The sequence below is a fragment of the Salmo salar genome, chromosome ssa18 (genome assembly GCF_905237065.1).
Source record: "Salmo salar chromosome ssa18, Ssal_v3.1, whole genome shotgun sequence".
Taxonomy (NCBI): Eukaryota; Metazoa; Chordata; class Actinopteri; order Salmoniformes; family Salmonidae; genus Salmo; species Salmo salar.
Genome location: NC_059459.1, coordinates 34,758,013 through 34,772,946, shown reverse-complemented (window position 1 = coordinate 34,772,946; position 14,934 = coordinate 34,758,013). Strand labels below are relative to the sequence as shown.

Below are 14,934 nucleotides of genomic sequence, written 5' to 3'. Positions count from 1 at the left end.
GAGCACGCGGCGATGCTTCACCATCTCGGTGCTGCCATGGACCGCGTCGTCCAGACGATGGACCGCTAGGAGAGACAGGGAGTCCCTCCAGCGCCCCCACCAGCACAACAGGGGTCTCCACTACTCACCCCCTCCGCACCCGGTTCCACTGGGATTCATCTCGCACTTCACAGGGAGTAAGATGGGACGGCCGCACGCTGCCAAGGTTTTCTGCTGCAGCTGGATTTATACCTGGCAACCATTCACCCGGCTCCCTCGGGCCGTGAGAGGGTGTCCGCCCTCATCTCGTGCCTCTCGGGGAAAGCTCTGGAGTGGGCCAACGCTGTGTGGGGAGAAGGAGATGCGGCGCTGGACCACTTCGAGGATTTCACCCGCCGCTTCCGGGCCGTCTTCGACCACCCGCCCGAGGGTAGAGCGGCAGGTGAACGTCTCTTCCACCTGAGGCAGGGGACAAGGAGCGCCCAGGAGTTCGCGATGGACTTTCGGACCCTGGCCGCCGGCGCGGGATGGAACGACAGGGCCCTGATCGACCACTATCGCTGCAGTTTACGCGAGGATGTCCGTCGGGAGTTGGCCTGCAGGGACACCACCCTCACCTTCGACCAGCTGGTGGACCCGTCCATTCGGCTGGATAACCTGCTGGCTACCCGCGGACGTCCAGATCGGGATCTGTCGGTTCCATCCCCCAGCACCACCACTCTGATACCTATGGAGCTGGGAGGTGCTGCGCTCAGGGAGACTGGAGGAGGTTCCTTCACGTGCACCATCTGTGGCCGCAGAGGTCACACTGCCGGTCGGTGTCGGATTGGTTCCTCTGGGGGTAGAGGCAGCAGGCAGGGCACTCTGGCATCACCCCAGGTGAGTCAGCACCATTCTCACCCAGAGCCCTCTGATGCACACCTGTTTTTCATGTTACTTTTCCAGAGTTTTTCCCGCATTCCCAGCATAAGGCGCTCGTCGATTCAGGCGCAGCTGGGAATTTCATAGACCGATCATTCACCCATAGTTTAGGGATCCCCATTGTTCCAGTGGCTATGCCCTTCCCAGTTCACGCCTTAGACAGTCGACCAATAGGGTCAGGGTTAATTAGGGAGGCCACCGCTCTCCTGGGCACGGTGAAGCAGGGGGGGTCACAAGGAGAGAATCAGTCTCTCCCTCACTGACTCTTCTGTGTTTCCCGTGGTGCTAGGCCTACCCTGGTTAGTCTGTCATAACCCCACTGTTTCCTGGCAACGGAGGGCTCTCACGGGGTGGTTGCGGTGGAAAGCTACTACAGTGGAAAGTCCAGACCAGGTCTCCACCGTGCGCATTCCCCCCGAATATTCCGATTTGGCTCTCGCCTTCTCCAAGAAGAAGGCGACTCAATTACCACCCCATCGTCGGGGGGATTGTGCGATAAACCTCCAGGTAGACGCCGCACTTCCTAGGAGTCACGTGTATCCCCTGTCACAGGCAGAGACGGCAGCTATGGAGACATATGTCTCCGAATCTCTGCGTCAGGGGTACATTCGGTCCTCCACTTCACCCGCCTCCTCGAGTTTCTTGTTTGTGAAGAAAAAGGAGGGAGGTCTGCGCCCGTGTATTGACTATCGAGCCCTAAACCAGATCACTGTGAAGTACAGTTACCCGCTACCTCTCATAGCCACAGCGATTGAGTCAATGCACGGGGCGCGCTTCTTCACGAAACTAGATCTCAGGAGTGCTTACAACCTGGTGTGTATCCGGGAGGGAGACGAGTGGAAGACAGCGTTCAGTACCACCTCAGGGCATTATGAGTACCTCGTCATGCCGTACGGGTTGATGAATGCTCCATCAGTCTTCCAAGCCTTTGTGGACGAGATTTTCAGGGACCTGCACGGGCAGGGTGTAGTGGTGTATATCGATGACATTCTGATATACTCCGCTGCACGCGCCGAGCATGTGTCCTTGGTGCGCAAGGTGCTTGGTCGACTGTTGGAGCATGACCTGTATGTCAAGGCTGAGAAATGCCTGTTCTTCCAGCAGTCCGTCTCCTTCTTAGGATACCGCATTTCCACCTCAGGGGTGGAGATGGAGTGACCGCATTTCAGCCATGCGTAAGTGGCCGACTCTCACCACGGTAAAGGAGGTGCAGCGGTTTCTAGGGTTTGCCCATTACTACCGGAGGTTTATCCGGGGTTTTGGTCAGGTAGCGGCTCCCATTACCTCACTGCTAAAGGGGGGTCCAGTTTGGTTGCAGTGGTCGGCTGAGGCGGATAGGGCTTTTGGTCACCTAAGGGCTCTGTTTACCTCTGTTTATGTAGTCTGGGGTTTGAGTATATGTTCTAGTGTTGGTTTTCTATGGTTTTCTAGTTTGTTTATTTCTGTGTGGTCTGTGTGGCTCCCGATCAGGAACAGCTGTACGTCGTTGTTCCTGATTGGGAGTCATATATTAGATGCTTGTTTTCACCTGGGGATTTTGTGGGTAGTTGTCTTTTGCACTGCTAGTTATAGCCTGTAAAACTGTCGTCTGCCGTTCTTTGTTTTGTTGTTTTTTCGTGGTCTCTTTATTTAATAAATATAAAGATGAGCATCCACATTCCCGCTGCGTTTTGGTCATCTTTACACAACGACACCCGTGACAGTATCATTAGGTTTTAAGCAGAGTGCAAATTATACTGTGACATACCAGTGGAGAATTACAACACAGAATAACAGTACTGCACTCTAAAAATAAAAATGTTGATTCAACATAATTTTGTAACGCTGCAAGAGGATTGTGAGTTTGCTCAACATTTTGGCTGACCCTACAGAAATTCTCAAGTTGAATTGTATGTTCACTCAACTTTACATTTTAGGTTCAGTAAACATACAATTCAATCTGAGAATGTATTCTACCTTATTTGCATATTTCCCAGTGTGCCTTGCCTTTTCCAGTGAATTGTAGTTACCACCCATGACTGTATTTGTTAATGACAGAGACATGGTTGTTGAATGGCTTTCATTCCTGTAGCCTTCACCAAGTGAATGTGATCTTTATAATTCTACTCTTTATGACCATACATCATAAGGCCTTTCATTGAGGGCCAAGTAACACCCTAACACTGTTGTTTGAAACTCATGTTTTACATGCCACATCAAGCCTGTAAGTAATATGCTGTCTTGAAAAGTGATGTGTAATTCCTATTGGAATCCAGCCAGAGTAAGGATATCCAACAACTGGAACTTTTAATTAATGCGCAACCTGCATTGAGAATGACTGCAGGGGTAGGGAAGATTGATTATTGAGACGATTAGTTTAGAAAAATGTATTATGTTATTTATGTTTGTGTAGCATAAGACTAATCAACTAACAAATGTATGCTACATAAAAAAACAGGTATTGAAACAAACAATTCTGAAAATCAACCTGCAAGAGCATGGTGGGAAATATTGTAATGATGGGTGTGGTTTTGAGCAAACATGAATAAGTCATTTTACTAAACAAGCTAGATCAAATGCAGCTCACTTCGAGCAGAGTTCAGTAAACAAACTTAAACACATTCGCTCAAATTCTTGTCCTTTTGAAGTCCACTCAACTCACAGAATAACGCAGATTAAGCAGTTGTCTTTGTGTGTGTGTGTGTGTGTGTGTGTGTGTGTGTATAGAGGGGACAGAGAGAAAGAAAAGGAAGAGAGAAAGAGAAACAAAAACAGATAGAGACAGAAAGAATAAGAGAGTGTCACAAGTATCTTCGTCTTCTGACGATATAACGAAATCATCGTCGGAAAAGGTAGACCAATACGCAGCAGGTGTGCAGTTGTTCATTTTGAACATTTAATGAAATCAACACGAATACAAAAACAACAAACAAGAAAACGAACGATAAACTGACAGTCTGCAAAGCAAAGCTCAACACAGAACAATCACACACAAATCACACACACAAACACACCCTAATATATGGGACTCTCAATCAAAGGCAGATAGACAACACCTGCCTTCAACTGAGAGTCCCAACCCCAATTAACCAAACATAGAAACACACACACCAGACTAACCATAGAATACAAACACATAGACCATCAACCAAAAACCCGGAAATACTAAATCAAACACCCTTTACACAAACACACCACCCCGAACCACATAAAACAAATACCCTCTGCCACGTCCTGACCAAACTACAAAAACAATTAACCTTATACTGGCCAGGACGTGACAGAGAGCGAGAGAAAGAGAGGAAAGAGAGGAAAGAGAGGAAAGAGAGGAAAGAGAAAGATAGTTTCAACATCAACAAGAGGCTCTTCATTAAATACTGTAGATATTTATTTTACTGGGTTTTCTTCCTCTATTTCTTATATTATTTTCTTTCTACAGTCCACCCTGTCACCCTACTCCTCCTTCTCTGAGTGTTCACCACCCTACTCCTCCTTCTCTGAGTGTTTACCACCCTGTCACCCTACTCCTCCTTCTCTGAGTGTTTACCATCCTGTCACCCTACTCCTCCTTCTCTGAGTGTTTACCATCCTGTCACCCTACTCCTCCTTCTCTGAGTGTTTACCACCCTGTCACCCTACTCCTCCTTCTCTGAGTGTTTACCACCCTGTCACCCTACTCCTCCTTCTCTGAGTGTTTACCATCCTGTCACCCTACTCCTCCTTCTCTGAGTGTTTACCATCCTGTCACCCTACTCCTCCTTCTCTGAGTGTTTACCATCCTGTCACCCTACTCCTCCTTCTCTGAGTGTTTACCATCCTGTCACCCTACTCCTCCTTCTCTGAGTGTTTACCATCCTGTCACCCTACTCCTCCTTCTCTGAGTGTTTACCATCCTGTCACCCTACTCCTCCTTCTCTGAGTGTTTACCACCCTGTCACCCTACTCATCCTTCTCTGAGTGTTTACCATCCTGTCACCCTACTCCTCCTTCTCTGAGTGTTTACCACCCTATCACCCTACTCCTCCTTCTCTGAGTGTTTACCACCCTATCACCCTACTCCTCCTTCTCTGAGTGTTCACCACCCTACTCCTCCTTCTCTGACTGTTTACCACCCTGTCACCCTACTCCTCCTTCTCTGAGTGTTTACCACCCTGTCACCATACTTCTCCTTCTCTGAGTGTTTACCACCCTGTCACCCTACTCCTCCTTCTCTGAGTGTTTACCATCCTGTCACCCTACTCCTCCTTCTCTGAGTGTTTACCATCCTGTCACCCTACTCCTCCTTCTCTGAGTGTTTACCATCCTGTCACCCTACTCCTCCTTCTCTGAGTGTTCACCACCCTACTCCTCCTTCTCTGACTGTTTACCACCCTGTCACCCTACTCCTCCTTCTCTGAGTGTTTACCACCCTGTCACCATACTCCTCCTTCTCTGAGTGTTTACCATCCTGTCACCCTACTCCTCCTTCTCTGAGTGTTTACCACCCTACTCCTCCTTCTCTGAGTGTTCACCATCCTACTCCTCCTTCTCTGAGTGTTTACCACCCTGTCACCCTACTCCTCCTTCTCTGAGTGTTTACCACCCTGTCACCCTACTCCTCCTTCTCTGAGTGTTTACCATCCTGTCACCCTACTCCTCCTTCTCTGAGTGTTTACCACCCTATCACCCTACTCCTCCTTCTCTGAGTGTTTACCACCCTATCACCCTACTCCTCCTTCTCTGAGTGTTCACCAACCTACTCCTCCTTCTCTGAGTGTTTACCACATGTCACCCTACTCCTCCTTCTCTGAGTGTTTACCATCCTCTCACCCTACTCCTCCTTTTCTGAGTGTTTACCACCCTACTCCTCCTTCTCTGAGTGTTTACCATCCTGTCACCCTACTCCTCCTCTGAGTGTTTACCACCCTACTCCTCCTTCTCTGAGTGTTCACCACCCTACTCCTTCTTCTCTGAGTGTTCACCACCATACTTCTCCTTCTCTGAGTGTTTACCACCCTGTCACCCTACTCCTCCTTCTCTGAGTGTTTACCATCCTGTCACCCTACTCCTCCTTCTCTGAGTGTTTACCATCCTGTCACCCTACTCCTCCTTCTCTGAGTGTTTACCATCCTGTCACCCTACTCCTCCTTCTCTGAGTGTTCACCACCCTACTCCTCCTTCTCTGACTGTTTACCACCCTGTCACCCTACTCCTCCTTCTCTGAGTGTTTACCACCCTGTCACCATACTCCTCCTTCTCTGAGTGTTTACCATCCTGTCACCCTACTCCTCCTTCTCTGAGTGTTTACCACCCTACTCCTCCTTCTCTGAGTGTTCACCATCCTACTCCTCCTTCTCTGAGTGTTTACCACCCTGTCACCCTACTCCTCCTTCTCTGAGTGTTTACCACCCTGTCACCCTACTCCTCCTTCTCTGAGTGTTTACCACCCTGTCACCCTACTCCTCCTTCTCTGAGTGTTTACCACCCTGTCACCCTACTCCTCCTTCTCTGAGTGTTTACCACCCTATCACCCTACTCCTCCTTCTCTGAGTGTTTACCACCCTATCACCCTACTCCTCCTTCTCTGAGTGTTCACCAACCTACTCCTCCTTCTCTGAGTGTTTACCACATGTCACCCTACTCCTCCTTCTCTGAGTGTTTACCATCCTCTCACCCTACTCCTCCTTTTCTGAGTGTTTACCACCCTACTCCTCCTTCTCTGAGTGTTTACCATCCTGTCACCCTACTCCTCCTCTGAGTGTTTACCACCCTACTCCTCCTTCTCTGAGTGTTCACCACCCTACTCCTCCTTCTCTGAGTGTTCACCACCCTACTCCTCCTTCTCTGAGTGTTTACCACCCTGTCACCCTACTCCTCCTTCTCTGAGTGTTTACCACCCTGTCACCCTACTCCTCCTTCTCTGAGTGTTTACCACATGTCACCCTACTCCTCCTTCTCTGAGTGTTTACCATCCTGTCACCCTACTCCTCCTTCTCTGAGTGTTTACCACCCTGTCACCCTACTCCTCCTTCTCTGAGTGTTTACCACCCTACTCCTCCTTCTCTGAGTGTTTACCACCCTGTCACCCTACTCCTCCTTCTCTGAGTGTTCACCACCCTACTCCTCCTTCTCTGAGTGTTTACCACCCTGTCACCCTACTCCTCCTTCTCTGACTGTTTACCATCCTGTCACCCTACTCCTCCTTCTCTGAGTGTTTACCACCCTACTCCTCCTTCTCTGAGTGTTTACCACCCTGTCACCCTACTCCTCCTTCTCTGAGTGTTCACCACCCTACTCCTCCTTCTCTGAGTGTTTACCATCCTGTCACCCTACTCCTCCTTCTCCGAGTGTTCACCACCCTACTCCTCCTTCTCTGAGTGTTTACCACCCTACTCCTCCTTCTCTGAGTGTTTAACACCCTGTCACCCTACTCCAGCTTTTCACTAGGTTCAGACCCAGGGCCCTTTGTAATGGAATCTGAGGCTCTGTGTAAATCAAATCTAATTGAGTTGTGTGTCAGTGGAGCTCACGTCACCTGCTACTAAGGGACAGAGATGTTGAAACAACAATACTTTATAAGAAAGAGAATTGTGCTTAAGAGAAAGTATTCAGCTGTTACTGTCAAAGGACTGTCAAAGGACAATATTCAGCCACTACTGTTGAGGCAACAAACATTTCAGCTGTTAGGCTATCATCAATGTGTGGACAAAAACACCATTACATATTAATAACATGTAAGACCATTACATATTAATAACATGTAAGACCATTACATATTAATAACATGTAAGTCCATTACATATTAATAACATGTAAGACCATGACATATTAATAACATCAAAGACCATTACATATTAATAACATGTAAGACCATTACATATTAATAACATGTAAGACCATTACATATTAATAACATGTAAGACCATTACATATTAATAATATGTAAGACCATTACATATTAATAACGTGTAAGTCCATTACTTATTAGCAATATTAACATGCTCTGTCTTACTGCGGGGTGAAGTGGTGTTTTGACTTATCCTGGACACTCAGGACAGCCTTTTCTGATTGAATACCCCACAGGGCAGTAAGCACTACTGAGGTCAGTGTCATGGTATAAGGTTAGGGTTAGGACTGGGTAAGGTTGTAGTGTAAATGTGATTTACTCACATCTGTCCCTGTGGCACGGTCAAGTTGAGATTACTCAGGACTTTGAGTTCACCGTACGACCGACACACTTCCCGACAACGGATCGCCGAACCCCCCAGTCCCGGGGAGGGGGGAGCTTCCTCGTCTGCCTTCATCCTTCCCTCCGCCAACTGGACGAAGAAAAACAAATGTAAAAAAATCAATCACCCACAGCATTATGGCCCAGCGTTGTGATTAGGGTTTCTTTCCCAAAATTCCCAGGTTTTCCAGAAACCCCAGTTAGAAGACTCATGGAATCAGGAAGGAATAAGCAGGAAATCCAGGAATCCTCCAACCAGGGTTTCAGGAAAACCTGGGAATTTGGGGAAAGTTACCTGAATGTTGCAGCCCTACTAGCAATTGAGGGAGAACAGCCGGGGCAGGACGTGAACCGGCGACTATGGTTACGGGGCAAGTGTACTACCACCTTTGCAGAAACTTTTATGGGTTTCTTTGCAACAACTTTTATGGTTCTTTGTGGTTAGTGGAAAAATACTGGTTGTTTGAGAAGGGAGTGGTCTAAAGATAGGAATGTATGTGTGTATTATAAAAGGACTGAGTCCTCATTTTTTACTTTAGTGTACTCATGAATAAAGATCTTTGAACATTTTTTATAAAATCTGAAACTTTGCCCAATTATTAGTGATCCCAGAGTCTTACAAACCTAGGGGAATTGGTTAAAGATTAAATGCATGAGTGGAATTGAAAATTCCCTTAACACACATACAAGGAAAACACACCAGGCTGCGTTACAAAGGGCACCACCATATTCCATACGTAGTGCACTACCTTTGACCAGAACCCATATAGGACCCTGGTCAAAAGTAGTGCACTATATGGAAAATAGGATGCCATTTGGGATGCAGTCCAACTAAGGACCTGCTCATTACGGACAACAGAAAGTGAACTAAATTACATCTTCTCAGCAACAGCTGCCATGAATCTGTGTCTGTGTTGTGTAGTAGACCTGTGTTGAAATATTATTTGAAAATCATTTCAAATGCTTTCTCTGTGCTTGATTGATCTTGCCTGGCTTAATGGGACCAATAGAATAGTCCCACAACTGTAAACCCTGCCCATCTGGCACTCCAGGCAGGCTAAAGCAAACGCTCAAAGTATTTGAGAGATTTCAAAACAGAATATGAACCCAGGTCTGGTGGTGGCGTGCCTGTAACTTGGCCTGCATTGAATCTAGGTCGTAGAGCAACCCCGACTGGCACCCTATTCCCTACGTAGTGCACTACTTTTCACCAAGGCCCATAGGGATATAGTGGTCTATATAGGGAATAGGGTACCATTTGGGATGCACACGGGGTCAAAATCATCTTTAATCCCTGCCTCCTTTCCCTGGCTTCCCCTGTTTCATTCTCCCTTTCTCTGTGTTGGCTTACACGTTCTCCCTCACTTAATCCAGCATTTTTCATTCCACCATGATGAGATTATAGGGAAACCACTCCGTAATCTGACTCATTTGATCAAGGTCACCTTCTTTGACACAATTCCACATGGCAGCATATGTACAGAAAGGTACTGTTGTTGTAGTAATGGCCAGGACATTGTTGTACTGTAATAACATTGTAATATAGGATATTGATAAGTGAGACATTATAAAGCCTATCTACATAGACAGACGTATTCATTCACTGTAAGGGAATTTGTCCATGGTTCTATTCTTTCTGCTTGAAGTTCAACGTTTTTATTAATCAAATTGCAGACCGCAAATGATCTGAAATACTTGATATTAACAGATTAAAGACTCCAGTTCACGTTTAAAGAAGCTCCATAAAAATAAGAAAAAGGGAAAAAATGAAAATTTGAGCCAACCAACAAGATGTTGAAGTAAACTACTGTGTACACCAGATTACTCAAAATGAAGAAAAAAAATGGAAGCCAGGTAGACTACATTTGATGCTAACGACAAGTGTCATACCGATTCGTCGTTATTATTTCAGATACTCACTGATACCGGTACTGTACCATACGTTTAACCTAACTAATCTTTGAAAGAGGGACAACCACAAACTATATAAAAATACGAAAACACAAGCTGAAGGCTTAATTTAGTCAACTAGGAAAACAACTCGTCCAACATTGTGACAGGGACTCACCTGAAATAGTCCCTCTAGTCAAGTAGAAGTCCAGTAGCCTATTGGGGATGAAGAGCCACAATGTAGCCACCTGCACTGTGCCTGTGTGAGTCTGCCGAGCCAACAGTGTAGGAAGGCTATATTGTAACGTGGTCGAGCAGGTTGGGTTTCGAGAAGGGAGAATCCTCTCTCTGGAATAAATGCACCTGTTATTCTACTACTAAATTACATTAACAGAGAATTAGCGAGACAAATTATAAACTAGAAAAACAAACCACGAGCCTCCTACCACGACACCTTCCTATGATTTTCTTCAGTTTAGGTGGCCTATATATGGCAGCGGGATTCCATCGTAATAAACGGAGCAGCCATATATCCTGTTCTAACCGTAACAGCTAATTCATTTATAGGAGCAATAACATTCCAACTGGTGCCGGTTCGCTCTTTCGTGAATCTGCAGTGCATTTATCCAAAGCTACCTTATCCTGTCTGCTATAATCACAATCCGATACAGAATATAGAACAATCTTTCGCTCTCCAATCATCTTGTAGGGAAAAACTACCTTACAGAGAGCCTGCCAACTTCCGCTTCACAGCACCTCCAAAACGGAGCATGTCGGACTCTGTCGGTTTGCTCAACTAGCGCATTTAGCCTTCAAATGACCATGAATTCGGCAGCGAAAGCGTCATGCATGCATGACCTGTGATGCGTGTTGGTGCCTGGCTATTTTTATCCAGCGGTTGGCTACATGCCGTAATAGCCAGCTGCTACGTTTTCAAGTCATTTCAAATCAATGCTTCTTTTATAAACGCCGCAGTGCACTTCCACTCTGCACCAGACAATCAATTTTTATGCCCACAGGAACGGAATTCAAACACGCGTCTCTTTTTATTACATCACTATATTTTCCCACATCCTGAGGATGTCCCTGTTCACTGGGCCTATAGTGCTTTTTCTGAAATGCTAATTATCTATGGAGTTCTTTCAGCATAGACATATCAGCGTTAGCCGCATTGCATTGTCAGATCTTCCATAAAATACCTCACTAAATAATGCCACCACGTATCCGGCTTACAAACTTTGCATACCTGCTCCTCCATCTCGGTGCATTCGGGCGGTCCTCCTGTCGTCGCAGCATCATCCGCGGCTGCTGCCTCCGTGGCCATGGTCGTCGATTGGCGGGAGATGCATCCAGCCTCAGCCCCCCAGCAGATGGCCCCTCACTAAAATCAATAGGCTACTATCTCCATCTACTGGCCGTGAAGGAAGGGGAACTAGGAAAGGTGTCTGTAAACAGACCAATACTTTTTTTTATTAGCAAGCATCAAATGCAAACAATACAGGCAGTCGTACAAAAATGTATAAACATGTTCAGTAACATCTGACCACACAAAACAGAGCCAATTCATTTACATAATATCAACAGAAAAGAGCCTTAGGCCAAATTAAGATTCTGTGTCCGAAAATTTCAGATGAGACCATACTTTTTCCAATGGGAGTTAAAAAAAAAACGTGTGCATCAACTATATCGTTTTTGGTCTTCCCTGTCTAAACCGCCCCTAAACCGGAGGTATGTCTTCAGTAGGGAAGGAAGAGGAAGCTGCTGCACCTCATCGGTCGGCATCAGAACCACTGAACCCAACTCTTCCCTGACCCGCAGCCTGCCGAGATGAGAGAGGCCACACACTCTAGATAGAGATAGAATGAGAGGACACACACGTTGGAATTAAAATAGGTAACTTTAAAAAGCATCTGCTGAATGACAAAAATGTAATGTGTCCATGTTATTGTGTGTTACCTAGCCTTCACAGGGCTACCCCTGCCCCTCCAACCTAGCCTTCACAGGGCTACCACTGCCCCTCCAACCTAGCCTTCACAGGAATACCCCTGCCCCTCCAACCTAGCCTTCACAGGAATACCCCTGCCCCTCCAACCTAGCCATCACAGGAATACCCCTGCCCCTCCGACCTAGCCTTCACAGGGCTACCCCTGCCCCTCCAACCTAACCTTCACAGGGCTACCCCTGCCTCTTCAACCAAGCCTTCACATGGCTGCCCCTCCAACCAAGCCTTCACAGGGCTACCCCTGCCCCTCCAACCAAGCCTTCATAGGGCTACTCTTACACCCTCTAACCTAGCCTTCACAGGGCTACCCCTGCCCCTCCAACCTAACCTTCACAGGGCTACCCCTGCCTCTTCAACCAAGCCTTCACAGGGCTGCCCCTCCAACCTAGCCTTCACAGGGCAACCCCTGGCCCTCCAACCTAGCCTTCACAGGGCTACCCCTGCCCTTCAGCCTAGCCTTCACAGGGCTACAGCTGCCCTTCCAATTAGCCTTCACATGGCTACCCCTATGCCCTCCAACAAAGCCTTCACAGGGCTACTGCCCCTCTAACCAAGCCTTCAAAGGGCCTGTCTGCAGCTGTAAATCCAGGAGTGGCCTCCATTGCCACCAAAAGACTCACAAGTAAAGGAAACAGGCACGATGGACAACCATAAGCAAGTAAATGTGTGTCTTACATGTTAGATGCTGGATGCAGAAGTAGGGAGGGCTCCAGTCCTGCCTGCAGTAGTGGGGGGAGCCAGTAGGAAGCATAGAATAACTGACTGAGGCCCTCACACAACAGTCCACATAACTCCTCTCCAGTGAGAATGCTCCCATTCGGCTGCTCTGGTTTGGAGAGGCTCCTGCTCGGCTGCTCTGGTCTGGAGAGGCTCCTGCTCGGCTGCTCTGGTCTGGAGAGGCTCCTGCTCGGCTGCTCTGGTCTGGAGAGGCTCCTGCTCGGCTGCTCTGGTCTGGAGAGGCTCATGCTAGGCTGCTCTGGTCTGGAGAGGCTCCTGCTCGGCTGCTCTGGTCTGGGTATGCCCCTGTGTTTGAGGATGTACTGCATCTCCTCTGATTCACAACAGGTCAGAATGTAGAACCATATCTGTTCTGTATGTGTGTGTGTATGTCTGTTTACCTTAAGAGCAGCCTGATGAAGGCAGGATCTCTTGGAGCCATAGTGTCTTGTGTATGTTCCGTTGACCTCTGCCCCTTCCCGGACCAGCAACTCCACCATCTCTGTGTGTCCAGCATCTACAGCTACACAGACCATCCAATAACATTTGTTGTAAAACTTCTAATAAGGTTGACGAAGTCCTTCTGTTGTGTGTGTGTTACCTGAGTATAGAGGACAGGATATAGAGATGCTGTCAGCTGGCTTGTTGGGGGTCAGCGTCTGTTTCAAGGAGGAGTTGGACCACTTCCAGGTGTACATTCTGAGCAGCCATGTACAGCGCCGACTGACCCGCATCTGTCAGAGTGTTCACGTAGGCAAGGCAACCAAGGGAAGAGCTTGCTGCAACGAGCCAATCGAAAGAGGATCCTCTTTAGCCATTTGAGGTGCACTTTCAGGTGCCAAGTAGGCTCGGGCGGTGTACCGTATACCGGGCTATTTGGAAAAATCCCCGGGATGATTTAAAAAATATATATACCTTCGTAACTATTTATTTGAAGTTTATTTTAAAACATTTGAATATCTGTATCTTCTTTTTAAGTAAATACCTGGAGTCAACTTGTGCAATACATTAGGAGATGAAGAAGATCAAGTTGTTCATTTCAACTGTCACAATGTTTCATTATGAAGCTTACCAGTCTTCCCCAGTCATGTGCTGTTTGTTTACTCACTGTTATGCAGCATAGGCCAGCAGCATGCCACCCTGCATCCCACTGCTGCTTGCCTCTGAAGCTAAGCAGGGTCGGTCACTTAATGGGAGACCAGATGCTGCTGGATGTTGTTTTGGAGGGCCAGTAGGAGGCACTCTTTTTCTGGTCTTAACAAATTGGTCAATAAAGATTCAATGGCATTTATTGTAAGAGTAGGGGTGTTAACCTCGGTGTCCTGGCTAAATTCCCAATCTGGCCCTCATATCATCATGGACACCTAATCATCCCCAGCTTCCAATTGGCTCATTCATCTTCCCTGTAACTATTCCCCAGGTCGTTGCTGTAAATGAGAATGTGTTCTCAGTCAACATACCTGGTAAAAAAATTTTAAATGGAATTACATTATGGAATTCAGAACTAAATATCTTATAGCTATTAAGTTAACTGTCTAACGTGCTAAACACTCTGCAGTTGTGCATTTGGTTTGCTAGTTAGCTAGCTACACTATATATACACACAAAAGTATGTGGACACCCCTTCAAATTAGTGGATTCAGCTATTTCAGCCACACCCGTTGCTGACGAGCACACAGCCATGCAATCTCCATAGACAAACGTTGGCAGTAGAATGGCCTTACGGAAGAGCTCAGTGACTTTCAACGTAGCACCGTCATAGGATGCCACCTTTCCAACAAGTCAGTTCGTCAAATTTCTGCCCTGCTAGAGCTGCCCCGGTCAACTGTAAGTGTTGTTATTGTGAAGTGGAAACGTCTAGGAGCAACAACGGCTCAGCCGTGAAGTGGTAGGCCACACAAGCTCACAGAACTGGACCGCTGAGTGCTGAAGCGTGTAGGGCAGGGCTGCTCAACCCTCTTCCTGGAGATCTACCATCCTGTGGGTTTTCAGTCCAACTCTAACTTAACACACCTGCTTCTACTAATTAGCTACTCAACAAGATCTTAACTAGCTGAATCAGATGCGCTAAATTAGGGTTGGACTGAAAACCTACAGGACAGTAGATCTCCAGGAAGAGGGTTGGGCAGCCCTGGTGTAGGGTGTAAAAATTGTCTGTCCTCGGTTGCAACACTCCCTACCGAGTTCCAAACTGCCTCTGGAAGCAACGTCAGCACAAGAACTGTTCATCAGGAGCATC

General features: G+C 47.1%; 1 protein-coding gene across 5 annotated transcripts in view; it reads right to left on the bottom strand.

The window, feature by feature from the left end:
* LOC123728800 (ABC transporter G family member 20) overlaps nucleotides 1-11,350 on the bottom strand; it is an 88,781-nt gene extending 77,431 nt beyond the window's left edge. Inside the window, exons 1-3 of one of the 5 annotated variants that reach the window (XM_045701779.1) lie at nucleotides 10,697-10,969; nucleotides 10,155-10,324; nucleotides 8,029-8,177 (exon numbers count right to left, since the gene is read on the bottom strand). In XM_045701779.1, coding sequence (XP_045557735.1) covers nucleotides 8,029-8,162 — 134 coding nt within the window. In that variant the 5' untranslated portion in view covers nucleotides 8,163-8,177; nucleotides 10,155-10,324; nucleotides 10,697-10,969. The other 4 variants (XM_045701781.1, XM_045701780.1, XM_045701777.1 and 1 more) reach the window with 4 other exon arrangements.
* Nucleotides 11,351-14,934: the final 3,584 nt, after the last annotated feature.